General features: G+C 44.7%; 1 protein-coding gene across 1 annotated transcript in view; it reads right to left on the reverse strand.

Annotated features, from left to right (window-relative positions):
* The window catches only part of LRGUK (leucine rich repeats and guanylate kinase domain containing), a 97,757-nt gene that overhangs the window by 17,476 nt on the left and 68,182 nt on the right, over positions 1-12,099 (reverse strand). Inside the window, exon 17 of the mRNA XM_008055333.2 lies at positions 1,831-1,964. Coding sequence (XP_008053524.2) covers positions 1,831-1,964 — 134 coding nt within the window. The remainder of the gene's footprint in view (positions 1-1,830; positions 1,965-12,099) is intronic.

Raw genomic sequence — 12,099 nt, forward strand, 5'->3', positions numbered from 1 at the left:
GTGAGGGAGGCTGTGAGAGCAAGGCCGTGCACAGGCTCATCCAACAGCAACAGCACAGTGAGCTCATCCACCAACCAAACGTCACACAGGCACAGGCACAACTTTCATGCGTGGCCATACTTCCCTTAACTCCATGGTTAACCTTTCTCAGATTCATGCCCAGGGTAGAAGACTGTGTCTCACCCCAACCGGGCCACCCCTGTGACTCCTTGCACTCTTCCAATCCTTCAGCTGATGGCCAGGTTAGACGTTGTCTGCTCTGGGTTTCAGCTTCGCCCTCAGATCCCACCTTAGAGGTTGCCCTTGACTGTCCGAGCTGCAGCCCTCAGGGAATTCTACCCCTCCCGGAGTGGTTAAGTAACTCCCTGAGGCTGTCCACCTGATGAACAGAACAAGGGACATTCCACCATTCCAGGCAGCCTCCTAAACTCCACAGACGATGCCAGCATCCCTCAGTCCCTCCAGACCCTTGCAAAGATTCTCACCCTCATCCTCCTCCAGAGATGAGCACTCTCCTGACTGTTACAGTAACCACTTCTTCACAGGATTTCACTTAAACATGCATGCCTAAGTATTATGACCTAGTATTGCCTGTTCTTTAACTGTATATTAATGGAATCAAATAGCATGTATTCTTTTGAGTCAGAATGTTGAACAGTGTGTGAAATACATCCCAGGTGTGACATTTGTTTATGTCACTGTACATATTTCGTGATATGAATATTCAAAATTTGCACAGCTCTTCTGTTTCTAAGAAGCCATGGTCTGAGCCATGAGGCCATGATTTTGCACTCACTCGGGCGACTACACACACAGGCTGTGACCTCCAAGGCATGGCTTGAACAATCAAACTGGGCCTTCAGCAACAAGAACTGAAAGACAGAGGGAAGGTCCTGGGAATGCTGAACATGGAGGAGGCCATGGGGAGTCAAAAAATGAGATGTGCTCCAGTTATGGGGGTGAAGCCTGGGAAGGATAGGCTGGCCAGGAGCAAGGACTACAGAACACACAGAACAGAGGTCGATGCTGATGCTTGTACCTAGGACACCTGGTAACTATGGGGACAGAGCAGAATGCACAGAACACACAGGAGACAGGCAGGGACTCTGATCCTCATCCTGGGACACCTGGCAGCACGATGGCAAAACAGAATGCACAGCTAGCCTGTGTACACCACGGCCTAAGACTTTCTGTTTGAAGTATCTATAACCCATCTGACCCCTCTGACTGCTGCCTGTGCTTCTGACTTCAGAAGATCATACAATTATTTGCCTGGGACAAGTGAGCCTTAAAGAACAGCCAAGAACTTGACAGCCAGAACCAAGATCCGTGGCTTCCATGGCACACTGCAATTGCAGTTACATGAGCCACTTGGCCTTCCCAGAGCATCACACAGAGCGATTACATGTGGCCAAGAACTAAGCAGGGCCCAAGCAGTGGAGCTGGCTGATGTGGTGCTAAGTGATACTCACGGACTCTTGAGCAGATCCATTTTTTAGGCTCAGCCCATGAACACTCAAGATTGTGCCCCAGCAACACAGCAAGTTTCCCCTTGAAACACATCTTTTACTGCACCCATTGGATCACAGGGCTTTTCCATTCCTGCGCAACAGAGTAGTTGACAGAGTTTCCTCTGGGAGCTCAGGGAAAGGTGCTCACACAGTCTTATACTGAATATTCTATTTTTAGAGCCAGTGCCTTTTCTTAGAGATGCACAGAGAAGTGAAAAGTGAGTCTTTTGGGGGAAACATGAGTCTCACAGTGTCAAGTCCCCTTGTGCCTGACACTGTGTGTAGCACGGCTGCCTCACCCCATCCGCCCCTCCCTTACCGGGGGTCTTCTTTTGGCTGAAAGTTTGGCCCATAATTTAGCAAAGTAGTTTCTGTTGGTGGGCTGCAGGGAGTCGCCAGTATTCAAAAAAGTCCTAGGATGCTCTTTAGACTCCAGGTGGGGTGTCTTAACATCTGGTAGGAAAAAAGAAAAAGTTTAAAATACGATGGGGTGAGGGCAAGTTCTGAAGTGATACAAATGCTTTGTACTTTTATTTGCCCAAACACAACCAGCTGTGTAAAGTCTGTGTATTTCATTCTTTCTTTTTTTTTTTTTTTTTTGAGTTGGAGTCTCACTCTGTCACCCAGGCTAGAGTGCCATGGCACACCTACGGCTACCCCAGCATCGATCTGCTGGGCTCTGGCAATTCTTCTGCCTCAGCCCTCCAAGTAGCTGGAACTACAGGTGTGTGTGACCATGCCAATTTTTTGTTTATTGTAAATACGAGGTCTCGCCAAGTTGTCTGGTCTGGTCTCGAACCCGTGGGCTCAGGCAATCCACTCGCCTCGGCCTCCCAAAGTACTAGGATTACAGGCTGAGCCACTGAGCCTGGCCAAGTCTGTGTATTTCAACTTGAAAATAAAATAAATAAAAACATATCTTAGAATAAAATAAAGTCAGCCCATAGCACCTAGTAGACATATCCTGTGAGTATACCGAGTACTCGATCAATAGGTTTAAAATGGAATTAAAAGTAGTAAAACATGTCAAAAACAATCACTCTAGATACTTCATTTAAAAATCACCATTAGAATTACTTTCCATGTGATGAAACTCTTCTAAAAGGCTAAAAGGAAAATTAAATATGCAGTAGTAGAAAAGAACTTTGGAATAGAATGGAATGGATGAGGGGGTCACTTTAACAGAATTCATTCATATGTAATGTCTGCTATTTCCTGTAAGATGCGGGAATGTTCAGAGACCTCAACTCTAATAACACCGTGCAAATCTTCATCACTGCTCTTCCACAGAGGCCTGGATGTGAGTGTCTTGGAAGGCACAGGAACATCAGCCCTCTAGTTAGAGCACTAAAGTACACAATCTCCGTGTGGACCTATGGTCAGTAGAACCAATGGCAGATGTGGGAAGCTACCCCCAACCAGAGACAGAAGAAATTCATGTACAACAGACATTCGTTTTATTTCTAATACATAGTAAGGTTGAAACCAAGAGAGTAGGCTTCCCAGGCACCACGAGGGAAGTGGAGACTGAGTCGGGAGAGGGGGATTGATGTAAGAGGTCAGAGGGCGCCAGACCCAGGCGTGAACCCCAGCTGAGGCAGAAGCTGCAGTCCCTGTGCACTAGCTCCCTGGCAAGGCGAGAAGTCGGAAGGGGCACCTGGAAATCCTAGCTCACACACTTAGGGACTTTGCCTGGCACAGGACCTCGCCTGGATGGAGGGTAAAACACCTTTGGGTAATCAGACCCCTACTTCTGGGCCGTGTGCTGGCGTGGAATCTGAACATGAATGCCCACCAGATTGCGTGGCAATCCCGAAACAGCAACAGGGTAAGAGTTGTGGCAGATGAGTGTTCGTATTGAATCATGGTTGGGAAGTCAAGCTCACACCCTGCCACCCGTCATAGGAGAGAGGGAGACTTGACAGACACAGCAGATGGGCCAGGAATGTGTCCAGGAATCCCAGTCGCAGAGCGGTCTGCCAAGAAACAAGCAAGTGGGGGGGGGGATCTCCATGATAAAAACGTCATGCAACCCTATGGACTGAACACCTGCCTTGGCCAGCGGGGCCTTAGCAACAAATAAAAAGCTCTTGACCTGTGGGGATTATACTCTAGTGCTGGAGACAGACAGCACATTAAATAATGTCAGTTCATTGTAAGTATGATGGAGACACAGGAAGTCAGAGAAGGGGACAGTATGATGCAGTGGTCACAGAAGTCCTTTCTTAGGCGGTGATATCAGAACAGATATCTAAAGACATGGGGAAGAAAAGCCTTCAAATGGGCAAGCACCACAGGCAGAGGGCAGCTTGGAGAGGAACTGCAGCATGCTGATAAACCGCATCTGGTGAAGAATCCAGGTGGGTGGAACAGAGAGAGATGGAGGGGCGGGTCCTGTGCTCATGTAAAAAATAAATAAATAAATAAATAAAATCCTTGTTCTGTTGATGAGACTGTAAGAACAGAACATTATGGAAAAGACCAGAAGAGTTGGAATAGATTTAGATATGACAAAAATAAAATAAATTGAAACTACATTCATTGGAATAATTTCTACAGAAAATCTTATATAGTAGATAAAAGCTTATTCAAAATGCAGTTTTTGTGTCAGGGTTCCTTTTTCTAGTTATGGAGACAACAGCCATCTATACTGTGGTGTAAACAAGTCAAGTGCAATCTGATGATACAATGCAGCTGTAATTCCAAACATTTAATGTCTTAATGGTTTCTCAGCAACAAAACATGTTGGGTGAAGAGACTGTGTTTAGAATACTACTATACTACACTGTAATGACACCAATTTAATGACTTGAATTCCTATAATAAAGAGGTTGATACAGTTCTTAATATATTTTCTAATGTCTTAATACATCAATGGACACAAGATCTTTCTTCCCAATTTAAAAAAACCTAATCACCAATGTTATAATACCCTGCAACAAAGTTTCTTAATGTGATCTTATTCAAAGCATCTCAATTAAAGTCAATCTTGAGGAGATATTTTTAAAATATACAAACGACTGTATAGCTCACAAAAAGAACCAAGTTCCTCAGTATATAGGTTAGTCAAATTTATTTAAACACCTGTAATGAAGCACAAATGAATTTAATGATCCAAGGCAGATTTTTAAGTTATTTTGTGGATTAATATTGTTACCAAGTATGGGTAAATATAAATGAAGCATCTGGGACAATTGGAACTACATCTCAAATTAATTCTAAATGACTTCAACCTTTTATTTAGATATATATTCCTTTGAAATCAAATGAATTAAAGTAATATTTATATAAAACATTTTTAAAAGATGAAGCATAGAATCTAACTCAAATAACAAATGCAGTAGAGGTCATGTACCTAAGGATAAAACACGTGTATGTGTGTAGTTAACATAATATCATCACACAGACTAATCAGAGCTTTTACTGCATAAAAGTAAGAAGAAAACAGAAGATATTGATGATCTGGTATCACAGGCACATAGCTGGACCAATAACAAGTGATAAAACTACAATCTGGGGGTCAGAGTGGAAATATTTTGAAAAACAAAAATCCCTATTTTAATGACAAATGTTTCTACATTAATAAGATTACTTATGTAACAAAGCAGTTTAGCCATTCTCCTGGTCCAAAAGCATGAGACTAATGACTTTTCAACATGAACCTTTAACATTTAATAAACCTTGCAAACAAGTATATCGACAGTAGAACTGATCTCTCTTTGAAAGCACTTAGAAATGGACAACTTGGAAATAAGTTTTAATTTTCAGACAAAAATCCTCAGATAACTTCAGAATTGCTTTTTCTTTCCTGCTCAAATGGGACTTAAGGAAAATACGTAGCGAGTTTAAAAAAAACTCTTAGTAACTAGAGTAATTTATACCTGCCATGATTAAAGCATATACAAATGTAAAATGTAAATACCTATAAAATCCCTATGAAAAAAAGTCACAATACTGAAATATGTAACCACGAAAAGAGCTGAAAACAAATCAAAACACAATAATCTGCCATAGGATTTTAAATAATTGTTTTTAATAGGATAGTTAGATAATTTGTAGTCGAAAATCAAGAAAAAAGTTTAGGAAATGCTATAGCAAAACTGAAATTGCCAAAGCAGCTATAAAAATTCCAGGATGGAATTATAGCTTAAAAGTCTTGTCTGTCTGAGCTTCTAAGAAAGGATTAATAGCAACTAGGAAAATAATAACTTCACATTGTATCCATGACAATTTTCCATAGCAAAATAAGCTTTTATAGTAGTAAGTTACCACACAAGTCCAAGCAAATACAGTAATAAGTTTATGTTATACATAGTAAAGTGAATACATGTATTAAACTGTACTAACAATAAAGTGTCCAACCATAGGCGTAATCAGCGATTTAAACAGAAACAAATTCTCCATTATGAAAAGTGAATGCATATGAATGTATGTGCACAGTTGAGTTTCAAGAGAAGACACTTGGTGATTAAGAGCTGCTTCTTGCGGAAGACTGGAAGAGGAGAGGCAGGACAGGTGGCAGCGATTGGAGGAAATCGAATGGAAACCTTCAGGGAGCGCAGTACACACTGGCGGTGTCCTCTTCTTTGACCAGTACATCTGATTGACTGTATTTCTAATGGGATTTCCACCCAACTTGCCCCCCTCCCAAAAGGTGGTCTTTGCTAGCTAAGGGCTCATCCTTCAAGAACAACTTTTTCCAAGATGCTGCTTCATTGGTCCCTCTCTCTAGCCAAGACTTTCTTTCACTTTGTTTTTCTATTTTTGGCCTTGGACACTGAAGATCTGTGGATCTGGCAGCCTGTAGTAGCCAGTCTTTGTCTCTACCACAAAGACAAAACACAATGTCCACTGATAAGTGGCTTGACAGCATTCACTGTCTAATCAGTCTGAAACCCAGAATATACATCATCTTGATGTTATCAATAATGAAGTGACTGTAAAAATAATGGCTAACATCTACTGAGCATATGCCATGTGCTAGGTGTTATTTCAAGACTCTTATGTGTGAATCATGTGGAAATTCACAACAGCCTCAGAAGTGACGTTTCCCCGTCCAGCTCAGTGCTGCCCATGAATGCCTATTCAGGGGCCTCTGGACTTGAATAACATTTGGTTTAAATTATTATTTCTTTCCAGTGATATCTTAATTTTTGTTTAAACCCCTTAATTCAATCAAGGTTGTCCCATTTTTTAAAAGAATATTTTCAGAAAAGCAAATATTTCCATGTAGCTTGAACAATATTCTCAGTCCACTGGATGGTAAAATGCAAAAAATATTGTGCTGCTTACATGTTGATACAACAAACACTCCAGTGGGCACTTACTATGTGCCAGGCTGGGTGCTTTTCAACATTTAGCTCATTTAATCCTCACAGCAATCCTGGGACAGGTACTATTATTACTTGCATTTTATACACGAGAATGCTGTAGCTTGCCCAAGGCCACATGGCTAGAGAGTTGTGGAACCAGAATTTCCAACGATTATTTTGGCTTTTAGTGTTAGTTGCAATCATTAATTTCTAAGGTTACAATCTTTAACAAAAGGTCTTCAGCTCTAATCATGACTGCACTCTCATAGTCAGTTTGAAGATGAGGGTTTTGGTCTTCTAACATGATTTGTCTGTCATCAACACAAAGAAATTGTTAGGCTCTTACCCTTTTCTCTGAATGCCTGGTCAATACAGAAAAGTGATTTTGCAAATTGTGTCTTTCAAATTGAACTAGGCAATTAAATTCGTTTATGGACATACTGTGCTAGATACTATAGAACTCGTGCAATTATCTGAAGTGGAAATTTGGAGGATTGTTCATGGTAATAAGATGATTTTCAGGCTTGTCATGAGCAAAAGGCAAGCGAGTCAGCTAAGTACTTAGTGGTGAAAACACTATTGACCAAGATTGTTGTTAAGTGCTTTTTAAAAGCTTTGTATAAGAATGTATTTGTATATATAGGAATTGTGGATACATCTCACCCCAAGACCCAACACTGTCAAAAAGTAAGTAACTGCCAATACAGCAGATCCTTGTCCCAGAGAAAATGGCTGCAGAAGTGATGCCATCCCGGCCAGCCTCACTTGGAGGCAACCAGAGGCAGGGAGGCAGCCTGGTAAACTAAGGTCAGCACCATGGCGAGGCTCCAGGGTGCTAGTACAGGAATTTTCAAATTGCAGGTTGCAAACTACATTGTGAAACCAATTTAGTAGGCCACAACCAGCATTTAAAAAAATTAAAATTCAGCACCACAGAAAATATCAGAGTGTGTCATCACAGGAAGGGTGTTTCATCACACAGCTTTTTGTCCTGTGTATATGTTTACTGGGTCATGATATTGTAAAATGTATCTGTAGTTATGGATCTTGGTCAGTAAAAGTTTGACAGCTATTGATGTAATGAGTTCTAAGCACTATATTTAATCAAACAGACAGCTGGATTCCTCAGTGCCAGTGACAGTAAATGGATCTTGGATTGTAAAAGGATAAACTGACCTTTCATCCAATCAAGCGAATCACCCAGCACATGAAGACTTTCTGCAAGATTCCCACAACAGAGTCTCCGACTTCTGGAGGAAGCCTGTGTGTTCCTCCGTGAATCACCTCTAATGCCTAGAAAGCTCTTCATTATGTCAAGTCAGAATGGAACATACGGCCGGTGTTTTCACATGACGGCTCTTTAAAGAGTGTGTGTGTATATTTAATTCTGTGTAAGTTTTTCCAAATAAACATAGAGTCATTTTTCACAATTTGGAAAATACTAGAAAGCATAAGTGAGAAAATAAAAATTACCCATAATCTAACAACCCAGAGCCAACAACTGGAGCCATGCCTCTTGAATGTGCTTTCTACTTAATATGTCATGAGTGGTTTTCTCTAATTAAATATTCTTCTACAACATGATTATAATGGCAGTGTATCTGTCCAGCATATGGCTGTACTATAACTTATTTTTGAAATCCCATTAGATGACTAGATTATTTCTAGATTTTATTATAACGAATATTGATGTGAACATCCTTGCGCATAAGTGATTTTCTTATGATAATCCTCAAATTAGAATTACTAGATTAAAGATATACAATATGTTAAGGCTTTGACTGATATTGTAAAGCTGTTCCCAGAAAAAAATGTGCCAATTTACTTTCTTACTGATGTCATGAGAAGTTCATTTACCCATAGCCTCATCAAGAACAGCCATTAACCTGTTTTTCAACTTTGTTAATTTGGTACCGAAGGAAAAGTCTATTCTGTTTTAACTTGTAATGAGGTTAAATACTTTTGACATATGTTTTGGCCATTTGTATTTCTTCTTTTGTGAATTGCCCAGTCGTACTCTTTGTCCAATTGCCTTGTGAGGTTCTGGAAATAACTGATTTAGCTCTTTAAATATGTGAAGAAGGGTGGGGTGGGAGGGGAAACACAACATCAACTAGGGTTCCTGATCTCAAACCAAGCAAAGAGGGGACCAAAAGGAAGCCCAAACTTTACCTGTATGATGACCACTTGTATACCTAATTCTGAACTGTACCCCATGTCTTTAAAATAAAATAAAATAAGAAATTAATAAATATGTGAAGAAGGCCTTTATGGCCAGTGGCACATTGACTTGGATATGAGGGCCTGGACTTTTTTAATGAAGCTGAAGGCAGTTTGACTGATAGAATGACTATATGCCATGATGATTTTTTTCCCATTTCTATAAAGGGCACTTTGCTGAGGCATATATTAAATGGAAGTGACAGGAGCTTTGAGTGCAAATGTAGATGGAAAATGACTCTTTTTAACTATGTATAGCCCACATTTAAAAATCAAAAGTTTCCAGTAAAAACCCATCACAGATGATTCTCTACTCCTTTCCTCTGGCCACAAGCAAAGGCCGTCCAGTTGCACCAAATGTGAGACTGAAGACTGACACCATCAAAACAAGAACACAAACACAATGCTTCGGCAACAACATGGATCCCAGGGAAGGAGCCAGAGTGTCCTGCATGTCAGATGCAGCTCCGGGTGCCTCCCAAACAGCTGCCGAGAGGAGAGTTCCACCTTTCCAAGAGCAATCTGTGCCTGAATGAGGTGTTGGCACCTCCAACGTGCCTTGTCCCAGCCCAGAGCGCTATCTTCACTGTCTTCCTCTCCTTCACAATCTGCCCACCCCAGTTCCAGTCTGATGCTTCCTGAACCAGCCGTTCTGCGGACACTGCCTTGCTGCAGGCCTTGCTGCCTCACCCAGACTACAGCAATGGTTTCCCTAGACTGCATTCCACAGGCTGTGGGGCCTCCGGGTACCCCAGTCACCTGGTACTGTCACGAGCCCCCTCACCGGCCTCCCTTGATAAAAGAAAGAGCTCCTGGAGGGTCCTCAGCATCTCATTACATCCAGTCACTCTCTGGTACATAGCAAGTGCTCAATAAATGCTTGTTGGATGAATGACTTAATAAATTGCAATATGTTTTTTACAATTGCCATATTCATCTTGGACAAACTAGATAAATCAGATAATTACTAGCATTACATAGGCTCTTCATTTGACAAGAGGATTTCTATAGCCTGGATTTTTAAAATATCAATTTCCTCTACTGCCTGTGAAATAACATTTGAGATTCATAGAGTTTTGTGGACACACATCTGTTGTATAAGAGAAGACACAGGCATTTAGCGATCAGTTACATGTTTAAATACAGGATGCCAAACACAGCTTGGCATGCTAATGTGTACACAGCAAGTGTTCAATAGATACATGTTACTTTTAAAGAGTCAAGTCTTGGGTTGGCAGCCTGGATCAATTATTCTTCCTTGGGAATGCAGTCTCCACAGGTTGGGTGGGCCCAGCCGCGTGACTGAAGGTCACCCTGGCCCCTGCCAGGGTAGCTTGGTTTAAGAACTGGCCCAGCACAAAGATAATCAGCCTTTCTCTGGATTTTGGTTTTTGTAATCCTGAGATCAAGGAACATTCGCGTTAATCCCTGCATAGTAGCAGGAGCTGCTGGAGGTGAAACAAGATGTCAACTTGAGGACAATGGTGGGGGCCATGTTCCCTGCCATGTGCAGAAGCCGACAGATTGCCCCTTGTGGTCCAAAGAATGAAGGCAACGTGAAGAAGGAAGCACAGACAAGAGGTGCTGTGAGCCCTCGCCAAGTCCGGAGGCGGCAGGGACTCCCGGGGCTTGGTGGTGTGGGACCGCCTGCTTCCACCCGACAGACTCCCACCCCCAGGCTCAGGTTGGACTCCTGCCGCTTGCCAGCAAAAGACTCCCAGTGGCTAGGATAGATGAGCACAAGATGCAGTCACCTGGACGCGCTCCCGCTGAGTCTCTGAAGGATCCTGCCAGATGGTGGGGCAGGAAGGAGGCATGGGCTAATTTACACAGAGGTCACACGAGAGAAGGGAGGGTTCATCTTGAAACTGATTTCAAACACAAGTAGCTTTCTGGCAACATGAGCCAGCACACATCTGGAGCCACCACTCCCAGCAAACCAGGAAGCATCCTCTTCCTCCAGAAGGTTCCCACCAATTAAATGCAGGCCTGAGACCTCCAGGACAGAAGAGGCTTCCTTTCTCGGAGTTCCCTTCGCTTCCAGGCCCCTTGACCATACAAAAGGCATGAAATAACTTTCTAGTCTAGATGTGGATGCCAGCATTGGAATTCACGTTGGAGTTCGTCTCAGGTCACAGAGGCTCCTCGGGACTGGCTCTGTGGGGTGGCTGAGCTGGTAAGCTGTGTCCCTGGGCTGCTGCAGTGGCCACTGCAGAAGCGGCACAGAACTGCAGGACAGCGCCGGCCCCTCCACCTGCGCAGACGTGGTGCACAAGGAGCCGGGTGTAGGACAGGCCCTCAGTGAGCCATTCTGCCTCAGGGGCTGCAGGCCCGTAGCGACCTGGGGCTCCAGGGCCTGCTACACTGCGGTGCTCTGGCTGCCCCTGGCCCGCAGCCACCCCGCCCGGCCCCGCTCCTCTGCGGACGCCCGGTCCTGAGGGGCGGCGGGGCTCTGGCCCTGAGGGACGCCCCCAGGCCTCCGGGACCGGTTCTCCTGGGGCTGCTGCTTGGAAGTGAGCGCTTCGCGCCTGGGGACAGCGCTGCCTCTGGCCTCTCTGACCGGCCTGCCTCTCGTCTGGCCCTGTCCCTGGCCCCCGGACGCGGCACAGGCGCAGAGCCATCCGGCGCTGACTCCGCGGGGGCCTCCTCCCGCTGGAGTGGAGGCCCCGCCTCATGAGCCGGCCCATAGACGCCGAGCGGGGCGTTGTCGCCAGAGACGGTTCTCCCGGCCCCTCTCCTCCGGGCGCCCCAGTCCCGGGCGCGCCTGGGCCCTGAGCCGGGCCGCCCGCGGGGAGGCCGGGGCCCGTCCCGGAGTGCCGTCCCGCCTCCCGGCCCCGGTCCGTCACTGGGGGTCTGCGGACGACGGCTCGCCGTGGGCTGGCCCCGAAGCCCGTGGCGGGTGTGCGTCTCCCCAAGGGCTGCCAGGCGCGCCGGGGCTGGCAGGAGCGCGTTCCCCGCGGGGTCCCGGCCGCCGGCTCGCAGGCGGCGCGCCCGTCGGGGGCACGGGTCCCTGGGCCTCCCTCTGCGCGGGGAGGTTTCCCCGCTCGGCTCCCGCT

Source organism: Carlito syrichta, unplaced genomic scaffold, assembly GCF_000164805.1.
Source record: "Carlito syrichta isolate Samal-C Ts95f unplaced genomic scaffold, Tarsius_syrichta-2.0.1 Scaffold301825, whole genome shotgun sequence".
NCBI lineage: Eukaryota > Metazoa > Chordata > Mammalia > Primates > Tarsiidae > Carlito > Carlito syrichta.